Source organism: Lepidochelys olivacea (assembly GCF_965140295.1).
Source record: "Lepidochelys olivacea isolate rLepOli2 genome assembly, chromosome: 24".
Lineage (NCBI taxonomy): Eukaryota > Metazoa > Chordata > Testudines > Cheloniidae > Lepidochelys > Lepidochelys olivacea.
The window spans coordinates 12,523,553-12,541,599 of record NC_140434.1 but is presented as its reverse complement, the minus strand read 5'-3'; the positions used below and the strand labels follow the sequence as shown (position 1 = coordinate 12,541,599).

Here is an 18,047-nt window from a genome sequence, read left to right as displayed (position 1 = left end):
CAGGGAGTCTGCTTGGATGGGACACCTGGAGAGGGGCCTTGCACCCCCACTCCACAGTCAGAGTGACTCAGCCAGCGTGTGACACAGAAGGTTTATCAGCCGTCCCGTAGGCATGCCCAGTTGTTAGCACCGAACCCAGGAAATTCCAGCCACGTCCATCTTGGTCAGACCCAGAGCTCCAAGCCCTGCTCTCCACCCGGGACCCTGACAGGAGGCTGAGACCCACTTCCAGCAGCCAACCCTCGGTCATGCCCAGTTGCCCCTCCTCCATCCTTTGTTCCCCTTCAGGGCAAAGAGGGTCACCTGGTCTCCACCTCAGCTTTGTTCTCCCTTGTCCTAGCCCCCGGGTCATCAGTTGCTGAGTTATAAAATGTCCAGCCATCTTCTGGGTCCAGGCAGCCATACAACAGTCCCACCTAGTTCTCTGGGTCTTTGCAAAATTAAACTCCCTTTCCCTCCAGCTAGGTAAACATGCAGCACACTGTGGAAACTGAGGCACACCCAGAACTCATACAAAATACTAAGAAAATTCCCACTGTGTCATATCCCATGTGTGGTTGCAGGAGGGGGGCAGGCAAAACGAGGGGGCTGGGGAGGTGATGTGAAGGGGTTTGGGTGGGGCAGGCCACCAGTCAGAGGGGGTTTCCCAATAAATCCATTGTTGGGTGGGGGTGACACAGCTGGGCAGCTGGAGGGACACAGTTGGGACAGACCCTGGGCTCCACGTGACTCCCTCCCCCTGGGCCTTATGGGGTGTGTGTGCCCTTCCCCCGCGGGCATCTCACCCCCCTGGCATGGCGGGGCTGGCATGGTGGGGCTGGCGTAGCGGACATGGGCATCACCCCCTAGCATGGTGGGGATGGCGTGGGTGTCTCACCCCCCCTGGCATTGCAGGGCTGGAGTAGCGGGCGTCACCCCCCCAGCATGGTGGGGCTGGCGCAGGCATCTCACCCCCCTGGCATGGTGGGGTTGGTGTAGCGGGCGTGGGCATCTCAGCCCCCGGTGTGGTGGGGCTGGCGTGGGCATCTCACCCACCCGGGCAGGGCATAGCATGGCAGGGCATAACGGGCGTCGGCATCTCCCCCCCGGTGTGGTGGGGCTGGCGTGGGCATCTCACCCACCCTGGCAGGGCATAGCATGGCAGGGCATAACGGGCATCGGCGTCTCCCCCCCGGTGTGGTGGGGCTGGTGTGGGTGTCTCACCCACCCTGGCATGGCAGGGCATAACGGGCATCGGCGTCTCCCCCCCGGTGTGGTGGGGCTGGCGTGGGCGTCTCACTCCTCTTGGTGTTGCAGGGCTGGCACTGGCACGGGCGGAGAAGACGCTGCTGGAGGAGAGTGGCCGTGGGACGGAGCCGCGGGGGCTGCTGGCTGGGCTGCACCGCAGGAAGCGCACGCTGAGCTGGAGGGCCCCCCATGCTGAGCCTACCCTGGCCACGCTGCCCCCCAGAGATATGGGGCCCCGCCCCCTGCACCCCTCCAGTAAGGAAAACCCCACCCAATCCCTGCCCATGTCCAGAAGGAACCTGTTCCCCCCCCCTCGGGTAAAGGGGAACCTGCCCCCAACTCTCTACCCACAACCCACCCCCCATCCAAAGGAAATATGCCGCCTCCTGTAATCTGCCCCCCAGAACCCGTCCCAGCCCCATCTCCAGCACAAAGGGAACCCGCCCACCCAAATGCACCCCCATCCCTGTCCCCCCACTCCCAGGTAAAGGGGAACGCACCCCCATCACCGCCCCCCCCGGTAAGGGGGAACATGCCTTGTCCGTGACGATCCCCCATGAGGGAGCCTGCGAGGGCAGCTATTCCTCCCCGCCAGAGGATGGGAGATGGGCTGTTGCAGTCCCCTATGGGGAGCAACTCATGGGCACATGGGGCTGGCTCGGCCTCCACCTAACCTGCCCCTTCTTCCCGCAGGCAGCCTGGCAACCCGGCTGTCCCAGCAGCTGGTGGAGCGAAGCCGGGGCCCTACCGTGTCCACCCTCATCCTCATCGTCAGCCTGGTGTAAGGGGCCTGTGGGGCTGGGCTATGGGGAGGTGGAGGGGTGGGCGGTTGAGCTATGGGGGGATGTTACTAAAGGGGACTGGGGCTCTTTGGAGGAGTGATGTAGGGGGCCAGGCAGGGCTCTAGGGGTCATAATGCGGGAGGCGGGGCAGGGCTCTGTGGGGAGGGTTGATGTGGGGGGCAGGGTGGGGCAGGGCAGGGCTCTGAGGGGAGTAATGCAGGGGTGGAGCTCTGGGGGGGGTGGAGGGTCCAGGATTTGGGACACACAGCTGGGCTCAGGCTGGGCTCTGGGGGTGATGTGAAGGGGTATGGTCTGGGGAGCAGAGCAGGGGCACCCCCTGGGGGCAGAGCCACAGACCCTTTCCCGAGTTGGGATGTGGGAGTTGGACTGGACTGGGCTGTGGGGGGGATGGGAGCTGCTCTGTGCGTAGCCAGGCAGGGGCTATTGGTGGGAGGAGCTGTGTGTTGGGAGAGGGAGGCTACACATGGAGGGAGCTATGGGGTGATTCTCTGGGGTGAGGCTTCACGTGTCTCTTTCCTTCCTTCTGTCTCTGCTGCCTCACAGGATCTGTGTGAGGTATGGTGTGACCCCCCCCTCCGCCCCCAGGCTGCCATGGACCCCCTGACCCCACCCCCTTGTGCCCCCAGACACCCCCCCCCATGGACCACTGGCTCTGCCCCGCCTGCCCCCAGCACCACCCCTGCCCTGCCCCTAGTGTTCTGAGCTTTGGAGCGCTGACTGAGGTGGCATGATTTGCATACTGCGCTCTGATTGGCCAGCATACCACGGACATGATGGGTAATAGCAGGTCTCGGCTCCGGGCCCCACCAATCAGAGTGCAGTATGCAAATCTGACAGCCTGCCTTGAGTGTGTTCTGGGCAGGGAGATGGGGTCTGAGACAGCCACACATGTACCTGTGGCGCAGGGACAGGACTCCTGGGTTCTCTCCCCAGCTCTGAGAGGGAGAGGGGTCTAGTGGTTTAGAGCAGGGGGGACAGGACTCCTGGGTTCTCTCCCCAGCTCTGAGAGGGAGAGGGGTCTAGTGGTTTAGAGCAGGGGGGCCAGGACTCCTGGGTTCTCTCCCCAGCTCTGGAAGGGAGAGGGGTCTAGTGGTTTAGAGCAGGGGGGCCAGGACTCCTGGGTTCTCTCCCCAGCTCTGAGAGGGAGAGGGGTGTAGTAGTTTGAGCAGGGAGGCTGGGAGCCAGGATCCCTGGGTTCTGCTCCATGTAAAACAGGGCTGTGTCCTAGGGACACTGGGTGACCCTTACCAGCATCCGGCCTGGGGCGGGGCTTTGTCCGCCCCTCACTCTCCCTCTCCCCCCAGCCTGCTGATCCTGGTGGTTCTCAATGTGATGCTGTTATACCGGCTGTGGGCGCTGGAGCACACAGCCCGCGCCTTCCAGGCCTGGCAGGCCCCCGCACTGGCCCGAGGGTGAGTGATCCCAGCAGGGGCAGGGTGGGTGGGTGGAAGAATGGGGAGATTTCTGGCAGTGGGGGAGGGGTAGTGAGGGGAGCACAAGAGGTGAGGGGGGTTGGGTATTCTTGGAGCAGGGCTGAGGTGCCAGGGGAGGGGTCCCAGCAGCTGGCGTTGGGGGCCTTGACCCCCACCTCAGCTGGCCATGACCCCCTGCCCCCCCAGGAAGCTGCCCCAGACAGCAGGCGAGTGGGCCGAGGTCCTGGAGCTGCAGCGCCGTTTCCATGGCGCCGAGGTGCGGAAGTGGAGGCAGATCCTGGAGGCCTCTGTGGAGCTGCTGGACGAGGTGATGCTGCAGTGCCGGGCCGGGCTCACTGTGCTCTTTAGGTCCCTGCCCAGTGGGGGCTTGCAGCTCTGCTTGCGCGGCCCCCTGGCCTGGATCTCCCCTGGGCCTGGCTCCCCCTGCCTGCTCTGCAGCCCTGGGGCCAGCAGCACTAATGCACAGTCACCCAGCCCCAGATCCCTGCACCCAGAGCTGCTTGGGGCGCCGCCTGCCTGGCAGCAGGACCCAGCCTAGCTGGTGATCCGGGAGCCCGAGGAAAGAGGAGGCACTGGGGAAAGTGTCATCTACTGGTTAGAGCAGAGGTGCTGGGCACCAGGACTCATGGGTTCTCTCCTCAGTTCTGGGAGGGGAGTGGGGTTAGTGTATGTGGGGATCTGGGCACCAGGACTCCTGGATTCTCTCCCTGCTCTGATGGGAGTGCAGTCTAGATGGGGGGAGGGGTGGGCTGGGAGCCAGGACTACAAGGCTGAAGCCCTCTTCATGGACTGTCAGCCATTCAGGAATAACTGGTACCTCCTCCCCCCGCTGCCCCCCAGATGAAGGTCTCCCTGGAGAAGCTGCACCAGGGCATCGCGATGGCAGAGCCACCCCCGGAGCCGGGCCAGGCTGATGCTGTCTCCTGAGGCTGCGCTGGCCACCAGGGGCCATGGGAGACTGACCTGGATCTGAGAGTGCGGCCGGGTCAGCGCTGCCCAGACGCCCCTCGTCGGCCAGCTCCCTTGGCCGGCTCAGCTCTGTCCGGCCGCCCCTCGTCGGCTGGCTCCCTCGGCCAGGTCAGCGCCACCCGGACGCCCCTCATCGGCCAGCTCCCTTGGCCGGCTCAGCACCGCCCGGACGCCCCTCATCGGCCGGCTCCCTCGGCCAGGTCAGCGCCACCCGGACGCCCCTCGTCAGCCAGCTCAGTGTTGCCCCATCCTTGGCTGATGGACGCCTCCTAGGGTCAGCTTCTCCTGCTGCGTCAGCAGCACCCAGCCATTGGCTGGCGTCGGCCCTGGCTTGGGCTGCTCCACTCTCCTGCCACCCCCTGGCGGAGCAGGTCTCTGTGGGGACAGCTAGGTGGAGGCTGCACCGTGGGACACATGGAGGATCTGCTGGGGGCCGACTCTGCCCCCCGTGATCCGCCCGCTGGCTGCAGCCCAGGACAACAGTGGCTGGACTGTGGCTGCCAGCTGGGTCCAGCCCCCCATGTCTGCTGGCTGGGAGCCTGTTGTGACCTGGGGAGAACCCATCCAGTCTGGGCTGGGAATTGACTTTCTAGGTGGTCTAGCTGCATGGAGTTACTGTGAGGAGTGGCCAGGGCCGTTCCCCCATCCCCTTACCTTGGAGCCAGGACTCCTGGGTCCTCTCTGTGCTGGAGAAGGGGCACTTTTGGGGCAGGCTCCGTGCGCTGCAGGGGGCAGTGCCCATGTCTCTGCCCCCTTCCCAAACACTCGATTCCTGGAGGGCTCGGTGCCCACCAGGCATTGGGTTGTTGTCTCCCGGCCTGGGCCTCTTGCCTTTCGCCGTTGTTGGGGGGGAAGGGGCTGTGTGTGTGTGTGAGCACCCCCACCAGCCTGCACGCTGTCTGCTCCCTCCTATCCTCAGTGTTATGGGGCTCTGGCCCCACCCCACTATTTATTAGCTGATTAAAGAGAGTGGCTGGGACAGTGCCACCCAAAACAAGTCTCTGTGTCTGGGGATGAGGGGACCACAAGGGAAAGAGGCCCCCTCAGCATCCCTGTCCAACTCTGCCCAGCGCCTCCCCACAGCCAGAGCCTGCTCCCATCCCTCCCCCCAATGCCCCCCAGGTAGCGCTCCTCCCCCTCCTCCTGCTGGCCCCCAGCCAGCACTCCTGCCACTGCCCCCATCACCCCCCCACATCCCTGCCCCACTCTTTCCAGTGACCCCCCACAGCCAGAACCTGCCAAGGCTCCCATCCCTCCCCCCACTGCCCCCCAGGTAGTGCTCCTGCCCCTCCCCCTGCTGCCCCCCAGCCAGCTCTTCCCCAGCCAGTACTACTGCCCCTGTCCCATCAACCCCCTGCATCCCCACTCCACTCCACCCAGTGCCCCGCAGCCAGCGCTCCCCCCTGCTCCACAGCCACTTCTTCCGCCCCTATCTACCCCCTGCATCCCCGCTCTGCCCAGGGCCCCCCCAGCCAGCGCTCCCCATACTCCCCCCCCAATCAGTGCTCCCATCCGCCCCCCCAGCCAGTTTTTCTGACCCTGCATTCATGCCCTGCTCTGCCCAGCTCCACCCCCCCACTGCCCCCTAGGCAGTGTTTCCACCCCAGCTGCCAGGAGGGGCGCGTGCGGATGAGCCAATTACTGTCCCCATGTCCTGTCCCATTCCCCTCTGCAGTGGAGCTCAGCTCCAATACTGCTCAGGATCCTTCCCAGGCCAATGTACACCTACCTCGCCCCCCTGCTCTGCTGCTGCCTGGCCCCACTGACCACATCTCACTGCTCTGCCCTGCCAGGCCCCCTCCCTGGGGACAGAGATGGGCCCAGCAGCTTCCTGCAGCCCACCCAAGGACACATCACCTGGCGTGACCCAGCTGCAAGCAGAGACCCCTTTGCAGTCCTTAGACATTGGCCATAGGCACAATCCTGACCCACAGCCCTACTAGTGCCCCACACTCCTGACTCGTATCCCCCTGACAACCCAGCCCTGTGATGCCACCTCACTCCCAACCCGCAGCCCCCTGCCAACCCAGCCCTGAGCTCCCCACCCAGCCCTGCAATGCCCTTCACTCCTGTCCCACAGCCTCCTGCTAGTCCAGCCCTGGACTCCCCTCACCCAAGATCTGCTGAGGCCCCTCACTCCTGACTAATAGCCCACTGCTCACCCAGCCCTGGGCTCCACACCCAGCCCCACTGGTGCCCCTCACTCCTGACCCACACCCCTGCTCTCCCAGCCTTGGACTACCCCCCAAGATCTGCCAGGGCCCCTCACTCCTGACCCACAGCCCTGGGCTACCCCCAGAAGATCTGCCTGGGCCCTTCACTTCTGACTCACAGCCCACTGCTCGCCCAGCCCTGGGCTCCCCACCCAACCCTGCGGTGCCCTTTGCTGCTGACCCACAGCCTCCTGCTAGCCCAGCTCTGGGCTACCCCCCTCCTCGTGGCTCGAGATGGCTGGAGCCTGCAGCTGGAATCCCACCCATCTGCTTCTGTAACCGGCACTTCCTTGGCCAAGGCTGCCTTCAGCTGTCGAGAGTGTGCTGCGTTGGCCAGGCGGCACCTGCAGGGGGCAGCACAGCATGATCCTCAGGGTGCTGGGGAAATATTGTACAGGGTTGAGTGCAGGGGTAGTGCTGGGGGTAGTATGGGGCAGGGCAGTGCAGTGTTGGGGGCAGTATGGGGCAGGGCAGTGCAGTGTTGGGGGCAGTATGGGGCGGGGCAGTGTTGGGGGTAGTATGGGGCGGGACAGTGCAGTGTTGGGGGCAGTATGGGGCAGGGCAGTGCAGTGTTGGGGGTAGTATGGGGCGGAGCAGGGCAGTGTTGGGGGTAGTATGGGGCAGGGCAGTGCAGTGTTGGGGGCAGTATGGGGCAGGGCAGTGCAGTGTTGGGGGTAGTATGGGGCAGTGCTTAGGGGCAGTGCAGTGTTGGGGGTAGTTTGGGGCGGAGCAGTGCAGTGTTGGGGGTAGTATGGGGCAGGGCAGTGCAGTGTTGGGGGTAGTATGGGGCAGGGCAGTGCAGTGTTGGGGGTAGTATGGGGCGGGGCAGTGCAGTGTTGGGGGTAGTATGGGGCAGTGCTTAGGGGCAGTGCAGTGTTGGGGGTAGTTTGGGGCGGAGCAGTGCAGTGTTGGGGGTAGTATGGGGCAGTGCTTAGGGGCAGTGCAGTGTTGGGGGTAGTTTGGGGCGGAGCAGTGCAGTGTTGGGGGTAGTATGGGGCAGGGCAGTGCAGTGTTGGGGGTAGTATGGGGCGGGGCAGTGCAGTGTTGGGGGTAGTATGGGGCAGTGCTTAGGGGCAGTATGGTGAAGTGTTGGGGCAGTGGTGACAGTGACCCAGATTCTTCTGTGACAGGGCTCTTCCCCCATACTCCAGACTTGTCTCCCAGCCCCACTGCTGGGTTGCAGCCCCACGGAGCCCCTGTGAGGGGCCGAGTGAGGTGTGCTGAGCCTGCTTCACACACCCAGCCTCAGCCCACAGCTGCGGCTGTCACTCCCTGAGCCCAGAGGCAGCTGGGCAGAGACGAGCGGTGCCCTTAGAATTCCAGAGCCATCAGGTTTGAAGGGACCACAGGGGTCTGGTCCAACCCACGCCAAGGTGCAGGATTTGTTGGGCTAAACCATCGCAGACAGATGGCTCCAGCCTCCTTTTGAAAACCTCCAGTGAAGGAGCTTCCACAACCTCTCTACGCGTCTGCTCCATTGTCCTTCTGTTCTTACCGTTAGGAAGTTTCTCCTGAGATTTAATCTAAATTGCTCTGCTGTAGTTTGAACCCGCTGCCTCTTGTCCTGCCCTCCGTGGCAAGAGAGAGCAACTTTTCTCCATCTTTTTAATGGCAGCCTTTCAAATATCTGAAGATCGCTATCATGTCCCCCGTTAATCTCCTCTTTTCCAAACTAAACCTACCCATTCTTTCAGCCTGTGGTCAGATGGCCTGAACTCCCTCCCTCTGCTCATCTTTGTCACTCACCTCTGGATCATTTCCAGTTTCTCTACACCCTTTCTATACATTGGTGACCAAAACCAGACCCAGTACTGCAGATGAGGCCTCGCCCCACTTGAGACCTTGCTTTTAGCGACCCAGCTGTGCACCTAAAAGTCACACAGTGTAGCCGCTGTTTGTCAGCTCTCCTGCCAACATAAAACTTTGTGGGCAAAACTTTTGTCTTTTGTGTGTGTGTGTGTGTGTGTGTGGGGGGGGGGGGGTTAACACCTCTGAATGACAAAAGTTTTGTTTTTCACTTGCCAGCGTAGACATAGCCCTCCTTCCATCCCTTATGGGGTGTTCCCTCCAGCCCCTGCTCAGTCAACCCTCTGCCCTGGGCCGGACAAGGGATAGCGCCATCTAGAAGGGAGAGGCCCCATGTCCCATACCCCTGAGGCACTGCTACACTTGGGAGGCGGGAGGGAGCTGAGTGCACAGGGAGCCGGCCCCTCCGGGCAGGCGGACAGGGAGGGAGAAACGGGAGTAGTTGGATCCCTGCACACCTGACGTTAGCTCTACAAATGAAGGCAGGTGCACTGAGGAAGGGAAAGGTGGGGGGAGCCCAGGCAGCACCAGCACCAAAGCAGCCTCCACCTACTCTGACTCACCCACTCCACAGAGCAAAGTGGCCATCCACAGGGGAGCCCAGGGCTGGGCTAGCAGGGGTTCTGGATTGGCAGTGAGGGACACTGGCAAAGCTGAGGGGTAGGGAGCCCAGGGCTGGGCTAGCAGGGGGCTGTGGGTCAGGAGCGAGGGACACCGGCAGAGCTGGGGGAAGCCCTGGGCTCGCTAGCAGGGGGCTGCGGATCAGGAGTAAAGGGCACCGGCTGAGTTGGCAAGAGCCCAGGGCTGAGCTAGCCAGGGGCTGCAGGTTGGGAGTGAGGGGCACTAGCAGAGCTTGGGTGTTGGGGAGCCCAGGGCTGGGTGAGCAGTGAGTTTTGAGTCAGGAGTGAGGGGCACTGCCAGACCTGCGGGGGTGGGGAGCCCAGGGCTGGGCGAGCAGTGAGTTTCGAGTCAGGAGTGAGGGGCACTGCCAGACCTGCGGGGGTGGGGAGCCCAGGGCTGGACTAGCCTAGGCTAGCAGGGGGCTGCAGGTCAGGAATGAGGGGCACAGGCAGAGTTGGGGGGCTGGGCTAGCAGGGGGCTGCGGGTTGGGATTGAGGGGCACCAGCAGAGCTGGGTCTTTGGATCCGTCCTCATGACTCTCTCCTCCGTCCCTGGATGTGGCCGCTGCCCCCAGTGCTGTCGGTCCCGTCCCCACGTGTGTCCCGGGTGGGCGGGGACCGGCCGCTGCGTCCCGCCCCCAGCCCCGCGCTTCCCGGCCTGCCGCCGGCGCATGCTGCAATGCATCAATCCACACCCGCCCTCTGCGCTTGGCGCTTCCATTCCTTCGCAGCTGCTCGCCGCAGCCGGCTCCCCTGCAGTGCACCGGACAGGGGCTGAGCTGCAGGGTCCCCGCGCGCCTTCCGCACCGGGCCCCGGCTGCATCGCCCCCTCCCGGCCTGACTGGGCGCCGGCTTCATCGCCCCCTCCAAAGTGGGCACTGGCTCCATTGCATCATCCCTACTGGACACAGGCTTCATCACTACCTCCCTATTCCAGCCTAGTGGGCAGTGTCGAGGTCGCCCTGGGCATCCCCAAAGTGGGCGTGATTCCGGCAGGGCACCATGCCCTGATCACCGTTGGAGCTGGGTCAGGGCTGTTGGCTGGGTGTGGGCACCACCCAGGGATTTGCTGAGTGGCCAGTTTGCAGCTCTGCAGTGACACTGAGACAGCGGCTGGACCGGACCGAGCTGGGACCGCAGTGACCCCCCCCCCCACTAGGACTCCAGGCACCCAGTCCTGACAGCACCAGTCCCAGGCAGAGCAAGTGCATCCCTCGTGAACCTGAGTCATTTCATGGGCTGCCAGGATCCAGGTGGCAGCAGCTGAGCTGTGGACTCTGCTCTGTGGACCAGGGGAGCTGCGTCTGGACGGGGTCGCTGTGGAGGGCAAGGGACGCAGGCCTGCTGACAGCTCCCTGTGCTTCCCTGTTTATGGCTCCTCCGGCCAGCCCTGTTGTCTGCCCCGGGCTGTGGGGGTGCCCCTTTCCCAGCAGTGCTGGGCCCTGGGCCCATCTGGGGTGTCGCATGGCAGCGGGGGCAGCCAGGCTGTGCTAGCCTCTGCCTTGGGGAACGGGCCGGCCAGGACCAGCTGGGAGCATCCAGCCAGGACATTCCAAGGCACAGGCCGGGCAGTGCAGGGCGCCGAGCCCTTAGCTATAAATACCCTCCTGGAAGATTCCTGTCAAGGATCATCTGTCCGCTGAGCACGGAGCCGGCGGGCAGGGGCAGAGGGGGCCCACAGCACCAGCCCCACTGAGGAGCTGCCCCAGCTGGCCTGGGCCCCTGATCCCAGGGACCCACCATGGCCCTGCTGGGCCCATCACTCCTGCTCTGCCTCAGCCTTGGTGAGTGCACACCTGGAGCAAAAGATTGGGGGCTGAGGGCTGCCCAGAGAGGGGGCTCCTGGGCCATGGGGGAGGGGCTGCAGGGCCTATCCCAGTGGGGACTCCCTGAGCCCTCTCCACACCGTCCTTCCCCCCCCCCATCCCATTCTGGGGCAGATTCCCTCCCCTCAGGGAAAGCCTGGAGCAGGACGTAGCCACTGACCAGGGCAGGGTGGGACTAGCCCTGAGGCATGGAGAGATGGGGATGGGGAGACAGATAGACAGAGACAGACAGGGGGACATCGAGTGCCCAGAGCCATGATTCAGAGAAACGGGGCCACCTGCCCTCGCAGGGGCTGATCCCTCACAGGCTCTGGGGTGACACCGAGCGACCAGGGCAGGAACCACCTAGGAAAGTTTAGGTATCAGAATCCAACTGCAGTGACAAAATGAATAGCTCAGCCCTGGGCCCCCCCAGCTCTGCCGGCACCCCTCAGTCCCAGCCCGCAACCCCCTGCTAGCCCAGCCCTGAGCTCTATCCTCAGCTCTGTTGGGGCCTCTCACTCCCAACCCGCAACCCCCTGCTAGCCCAGCCCTGGGCTCCACCCCCACACCCTCTGTTCTGCCAGCACCCCTCACTCCAGACCTGCAGCCCCCTGTCAGCCCAGCCCTGAACTCCACCCCCACCCAGCTCTCCGGTGCCCCTCACTCCCGACCCGCAGTCCCCTGTCAGCCCAGCCCTGGGCTCCCCCCACCCAGTACTGCCCCAAGGTAATCTGGTGCATGCTGGGGCAGCACAGACACAGACAGACACCCACAGAGCAGGTGTGATCCTGTCCAGCCAACAGTGGCCTTCCCAGGCCCTTGCCTTGATCCCTACTTCTCCGGTGAGCGACCTGCAGCTCCCCCAGGGTGCAGGGCTCGTGCAGGCCCTCGAGAGCTGATTGGAGGGAAGGGAGGGGAAGGGGGAGCATATGGGGGAGCCTGGGGGCTGGGGGTGGTTCTGGGAGTACTGAAGTGCAGATCTGGGGGTGCTGGTGGAAGGGGTGTAAATCAGAGGATGATGGGGTGCAGATGTGGGGTGCTGAGGTGGTTCTGGGGGTGCAGATTGGGGACTGGGGCTGGAGCTCAGGGGTGGTGTTGGGGGTCTGGAGGGGGCTCTGTGTGACCCTTTCACACCCTCCCTCCTCAGTGGCGTTGTGCTGGGCCGGCTGCGTGGAGGTGGAGTCCCACACCGAGGCCGTTTTCGGGATGACCTTCAAGATCCTCTGCATTTCCTGCAAGAAGCGGAGCGAGACTGAAGCCGAGGCCTACACGGAGTGGTACTTCAAGGAGAAGGGCACTGAGACCTTCACCAGGGTGCGTGAGGGCTGGCTGGGGGGTTGGACCGCACTGGAGGAAGCACAGGGTACGGGAGAGGGAATCAGGTTTCTGTCTAGGGCTTTCTGTTCTCCTCCCTGGGGCTTCCCCTGCACGCAGCCTCCTCCTTCACCCCATGTTTTGTTAGACGGCAGCTGGGCCCCACCCCAGAGGTGGCTGCATCTCAGCACTGGCCTGTTCCAGACAGGCCCTGGTGACTAACCAGCTGCCCTGAGGTGGGTGAAGGCAGACAAGGTTCGTTCTCTGCTGGGTGCTCACTACTCTCCGCCCCCTCCCCCCCCCCCCCCCCGCAACCCCTAGACTTCACTCCCCATCCAGGGCTGGGGATAGAACCCAGGATACCAGGTTCCCAGCCCCCGGGCTCTAACCAGTATACCCCATCCTCTTCCCAGGAGATGAACCTCCTATGAAAAACAGATACCACATCCGTACTGCCTTATGTCTCCCTTCACTGAATATGGGGGGGGGGTCACTCTCTGTGATGCTGTGGGCCCGGGCGGGGTCACTCTCTGTGGGGCTAGAGGGGTCACTCTCTGTGGGGCTGTGGGGGGGGAGTGTCACTCACCAGGGGGCTGTCCCCACTAGTTGCCCACGGACATGAGGGTCTCAGCCTGGCTTCCACTCTCCTAGCTCCCCCGGCGGGGTAACCCCGGCCTCACCCACAGTGCTGAGGCTGCTGTCCCGTCCCCAGCACACCACCACTGCTCCCTGTGGGGCTATGGTCAGGGGCAGGTGTCCCCTGCGTGGCTGTGGTCTGTGGCAGGCATCCCCTGTGGGGGTCTGGTCTGTGACAGTCATCCCTCATGGGAGTCTGGTCCAGGACAGACATCTTCCATGGGGCTGTGATCTGGGACAGGCGTCCCCCGCACTGCATGGCCGTCCCTCTGACTCCCTTCCCCCCAGATCCTGCGCTACGACCCTGATGCGCTGCTGGAGGTGGTGGATGAGCGGTTCCAGGATCTGGTGGTGTGGAACGGCAGCAAGAACACGCGAGACCTGCAGGATCTGTCCATCTTCCTGACCAACGTGACCTATGCGCAGGCGGGCGAGTACCTGTGCCGTGTCGACCGCAACCTCACCTTCAACAGCTACGTTTACAACATCGTCATCAACAAGACCATCCACGTCGCAGTGGTGGACAAGGGTGAGTGGGTGGGTTCGCGGGCAGGGGGTGGGGCCATGGGCAGGAGCGGAACTATGTACACAGGGTGGTGCCACTAGGGTGGCCAGAGAGTGGGGGGTAAGAGGTTCCTGTATAAGACAAAGCACTGAATATTGGGACTGTCTCTATAAAATCAGGACCTCTGGTCGCCCTAGTGCCACGTACATGGGGCAGAGCCACAGGTACAGGGAAGTCACAGTAATGGAGTCAGGTCCACACATAGGGGTGGGGCTACCTACAGAGGTCAAAGCCAGAGACATCAGGGCAGGGCCACACGTGTGGGCTGTGGCCACATGGAGGGAGGGGTCTTATTCACTGGGGTGGGGCTACACACATGGGGCATGGTCCCACATCCTGAAAGTAAGGCAGCCCAGGTGTGAGGGTAGCACCATGCACTCAGTAGTGGAGGCACATACTGTGGGGGAGTTGAATCACATGGGGAGAGGGCCATACCCACGGGGAGTGAGGGCACAAGGGGGTAGAGCCACACACATGGGGGTGGAGGTACACATCAGGGGCGGAGCCACACAGAGGAGTGGGGCTGTACACCCATCCCCACTTCAGTCCAACCTGGTCTGGTGCAGGGGGCTGCAGGACAATCAGGCTGGGCTCCCGAGAGGGGCAGGAAGAGCTGGGGTTGGTTGCCTTCTATGCATGCTGGGAGGCTCCGTGTGCACCCCATAAATTCAGCGGGGGAGGGGGACAGGGCGGGGAAGAGCTAAGGCACTAAAGGCCCCCGTGGCACAAGGCCCATTGGGGTTGAACTGGGCAGGTGGCCATGGCAGTGTCGGGAGAAGCCAGTTTCTGACGGCCAGAGGTGGGACGGTCTGGGGCAGCCCCCAGGAGCTGGGGGAACCTGTCCCATTGCCGACAAAGCTCGGGTTCCTGGAGGGGGTGCTGAGACAGGGCTGCCTGCCAGGCCTGCATGGTGATGGGTACTGAGCTGGCTTTTCCAGCAAGGAGCAGTGCTGGGGCAGAGGAGAAGGCTGTGGACAGTGGGGGGTCTCACCCTCTCCTCCCCCGCAGCGAATCGGGACATGGCGTCCATTGTGTCGGAGATCATGATGTATGTGCTCATTGTGGTGCTCACCATCTGGCTGGTGGCTGAGATGATTTATTGCTACAAGAAGATCGCGGCGGCCACTGAGGCGGCTGCACAGGAGAATGCGTGAGTGCAGAGAGCTGGGAGGGCTCAGAGGGGCAGGTGGAGGCTGGAAGGGGGTCAGGACCCAGGTGAAAGGTGCCTTGGGGAAGGCCAGGTGTGGTAGGGTGACCAGGTGTCCAGTTTTCAACCAGAACACCTGGTTGAAAAGGGACCCTGGTGGCTCCGGTCAGCACTGCTGACCGGGCCGTTAAAAGTCCAGTGCTGCAGGAGTAATGAAGGCTAGTCCCTACCTGTCCTGGCTCCACTCTGCATTCCGGAAGTGGCCAGCAGTTCCAGCTCTTAGGCGGGGGGGCCAGAGGACTCAGCGCGCTGCCCCAGACCCGAGCACTGGCTCTGCACTCCCATTGGCCAGGAACTGTGGCCAATGGGAGCTGTGGGGCGGTGCCTGCAGGTGAGAGCAGCGCGCAGAGCCTCCTGCCCCACCCTCTCCCACCTGGAAACTGGACCTGCTGGCCACTTCTGGGGCGTGGAGCCAGGACAGGCAGGAAGCCTGCCTTAGACTCCCTGCTGTGCCGCTGACTGGGAGCCGCAGGAGGTAAGCCCGCACCCCAACACCCTCATCCCTGACCCCACCCCAGAGTCTGCACCCCCAGATGGAGCCCTCACCTGCTCCTGCACCTAATCCCCCTGCCCCAGCCCAGAGCCACCTCCAATACCCTGAACCCCTCTGCCCCACCTCCCATCCTGGAGCCCCCCCTACACCCCAAACTCCTCAATCCTGGCCCCACCCCAGAGCCCACACCCCCAAATGGAGCCCTCACTTACCCTGCACCCCACCCCCTGGTGCAACCCGCAGCCCCCTCCTGCACCCTAACCCCCTGCCCCAGCCCAGTGAACGTGAGTGAGGGTGCGGGAGAGCGAGCCACCGAGGGAGGGGGAATGTAGTGAGTGGGGCGCAGGACCTCGGGAAGGGTGGTCTAGGGTGTTCGGTTTTGTTCAGTTAGAAAGTTGGCAACCCTGGGGTCGGCAGTGGATGGCAGGCTGTCCTCACCCCCATCTCTCCACAGCTCCGAGTACCTGGCCATCACGTCGGAGAGCAAGGAGAACTGTGCCGGGGTGCAGGTGGCAGAATAGCTCTTGGGGGCCGTCCGTGAGCCTGGGGGACCTCGTGAGCCGGGTAAGCCCAGACGGGCGGGAGCCCTGGGGGGTCGGCCTGGCCCACAGGATTTGGCGCTACCCTGCATCCTCCTATCAGATTCTGCCTCGCTGCACCCCCAGCACCGACTGCCTCTGCCAGCCCCATGGCCCCTCCCCACCTTGGTAGGGGCACAAGAGTTCCCTGTACCCACCATAGCGCTGTGCCTTGTGCCCCTGCCTTGTGGGCCAGAGCCAGGAGAGAACCCAGCCTCCCCTGCTCTAACCACTAGACCCCACTCCTCTCCCAGAGCCAGGAGAGAACCCAGGAGTCCTGGCTCCCAGTCTAACCACTAGGCCTCACTCCTTTCCCTATCTCAACTACAATTTATTGTAAAACAGTGTCACGTCCCACTCCCATGGTGGACCCCAGAGAGGATAACAGCCCACTACTGCTAACAGCAGCGAGGTTCTCCTTTGGCTGCAGGGGCTGTGGTCAGGGTGGCCTGGTTTTGAGTGACATTGTTTGTTGCAGGCCTGAGGCGACGGTGAGGAACGAATGAAGGACGAGGGGAGCGATTCGAGATGGGGTGCCCCCCAGAGAGTGCCCTGCAACTGGCTCCCCCACACACCCTGCACGCCTGGTGCCGCCCCAAACAAAGCATGTTGTTATGAATCCTAGTGCTCGCTCTCCCAGACCCACGGGGGGCGGACAGTGGGCACCTCGCTCTTTTAGATACATCCCTTCGCCTCACAGTGAGCGAGGCTGCCCCCGCCACAATGCATGATGGGGGAAGCAACATGGCCGCTGCTCACGCAATGCAAAGCTTGGCCTCGGCCTGCTCCAGCCCCTCTGCCCCCACCTCTGGGCACTGCACTCGCGCTTTCTGGTTTGCACATTTCTCGCGCTTCAGGTTGTTTTGGTGACTTCACTGCCAGCATGTTCTGGGTCTGAGGAGCAGGGGCCTGATGTGGGACATCCTGGACGGGGAGGGAAGGGCATCAGAGCCCCAAACAGCTTCCAGCCTGGTCCCAGGTTACCAGCGCAAAGCATCAGCCTCTCAGGGACTTGGGTGAGGGCCTCCAAGCTGGCCGCCCAGTGGGTTCGTAGGCCTCAGCCAGACTTGAAGCAGTGTCCAGGATGCCTGCGTCCTGCGATTCCATGGTCCCAGCCACATGAGAGGATGGGGGATGCCTCCAACATGGCTGTCCAATGGGTTCCAATTTGGCCACACCCAAGGCACCATAGGGATGGGAGAAATGTCCAAGATGGCTGCCAAAGGGTCCTGAGGCCCCACCCAGAGGCTGAGACAGGCATACAAGATGGCTGCCTTCAGGACCCCAGGCATGTTCCCTGAAGGAGCCAGTGTTTCCATTTGCAAATGGGATGTTCCCCATTGCCCTAGGGGGCTGCTTTGCGGACTCCCAGAGCAGACTCCCCTGGGTCCCCCACCCTCCATCCCCTCCCAACGGTCAAGGTATGGCAGGCAGGGCAGGGCTAGGTTAGGACTCCTCCAGGTCCATGGCACTCAGATAGCTCCTCCTGTTGGGGGGCGGGGGGGCGGGGCTGAGATCTGGGGGAGCAGCCCCCACAGAGGGTATCTGAGGGGTTTGCTAGTAAGTGCCCTCCTCAGCCTTCCAAGGGGTGCTGCAGACTCTTCCCCCTCCCCTCCATGCACTGACACCTGAGATACCAGCTGCCCCCTTTGCCATCCAGCCCCCCATGCAATATCCCCCCAGTGCCATATCCTTCCATGCCATCCAGCCATATCTCCCATGCCAGCCAGCCCCTTCAATGAAATCTTTCCAAAAACATATTCCCTGTGCCAGCCAGCACCCCCATGCCATCCCGCTCCCCAATGCCATGTCCCTCTCAGTCCCCCTGGCCCAGGGGACCCATCACCCCAACCCAGCCACTCTGGGCTCTTCAGGGAATACAGCTGAGTGGCTTCTGGCCCTTCCTCCTCCGACCCTTGGACAGGTCCTGGGGACCCGCCCGTCACGGTGCCGTAGGGGCTGTTCATGGAATAAAGAGACTGGATTTCATCCTGCACTCACAGTGTGATTCCTGGGGTGGAGGGGACATGGGGCGGGGGATAGAGGTGGGGTATGGGTGTAATGGGTTGTCAACCCCCACGGTGCAGCCTGGGAGCTGTGGGAGCTGCTGTGCCCCCTAACCCACCAGCTGGGCAGGCTGCTCTCACACTGCTTTGTAGAGATTCAGCCAGCCTCTCCAGGACCGTGTTATCACCCAGCATGACAACAGGTGGTGCCACATACCCAACTGAGCTACCTGAGTGCTTTACCTAAGCCACTCAAGGACAGAGAGAAGACAACATTCAATTTCCCATCTCCCCAGCCTTTCACGCTCGCTGGAGTATAAACCCAGTATTATACCATCTTGCACTGTACAATGCAAGCTCATTAATATA

At 63.1% G+C, this 18,047-nt stretch overlaps 2 protein-coding genes across 7 annotated transcripts in view; both read left to right on the top strand.

Moving 5' to 3' along the window:
• Positions 1-5,429, top strand: part of GRAMD1A (GRAM domain containing 1A) — a 31,992-nt gene extending 26,563 nt beyond the window's left edge. For 4 of the 5 annotated variants that reach the window (XM_084613754.1, XM_084613753.1, XM_084613755.1 and 1 more), the window contains 5 exons: positions 1,297-1,482; positions 1,921-2,008; positions 3,335-3,442; positions 3,650-3,770; positions 4,304-5,429. In XM_084613754.1, coding sequence (XP_084469880.1) covers positions 1,297-1,482; positions 1,921-2,008; positions 3,335-3,442; positions 3,650-3,770; positions 4,304-4,390 — 590 coding nt within the window. In that variant the 3' untranslated portion in view covers positions 4,391-5,429. The remainder of the gene's footprint in view (positions 1-1,296; positions 1,483-1,920; positions 2,009-3,334; positions 3,443-3,649; positions 3,771-4,303) is intronic. The other variant, XM_084613757.1, reaches the window with a different exon arrangement.
• A 4,307-nt stretch (positions 5,430-9,736) lies between these two features.
• SCN1B (sodium voltage-gated channel beta subunit 1) lies at positions 9,737-17,668 on the top strand. Of its 2 annotated transcripts, XM_084613179.1 has the most exons (6): positions 9,744-10,855; positions 12,027-12,193; positions 13,118-13,358; positions 14,403-14,544; positions 15,549-15,658; positions 16,151-17,668. In XM_084613179.1, exons 1-5 carry the CDS (start codon positions 10,813-10,815, stop codon positions 15,613-15,615), a joined length of 660 nt encoding a protein of 219 aa, XP_084469305.1. In that variant the 5' UTR covers positions 9,744-10,812; the 3' UTR covers positions 15,616-15,658; positions 16,151-17,668. The 2 variants fall into 2 exon arrangements, with proteins under 2 accessions (XP_084469306.1, XP_084469305.1); XM_084613180.1 differs by lacking the exon at positions 14,403-14,544 and having other exon boundaries at positions 9,737-10,855.
• The last annotated feature ends 379 nt before the right edge of the window (positions 17,669-18,047 follow it).

Bases quoted from the DNA above. Each gene is read 5' to 3' on its own strand.
- SCN1B (XM_084613179.1), top strand. From the start codon at position 10,813: ATGGCCCTGCTGGGCCCATCACTCCTGCTCTGCCTCAGCCTTG. The intron at 10,856-12,026 runs GTGAGTGCACAC...CTCCCTCCTCAG, and splicing joins CCTGCTCTGCCTCAGCCTTG to TGGCGTTGTGCTGGGCCGGC. The intron at 13,359-14,402 runs GTGAGTGGGTGG...CCTCCCCCGCAG, and splicing joins CGTCGCAGTGGTGGACAAGG to CGAATCGGGACATGGCGTCC.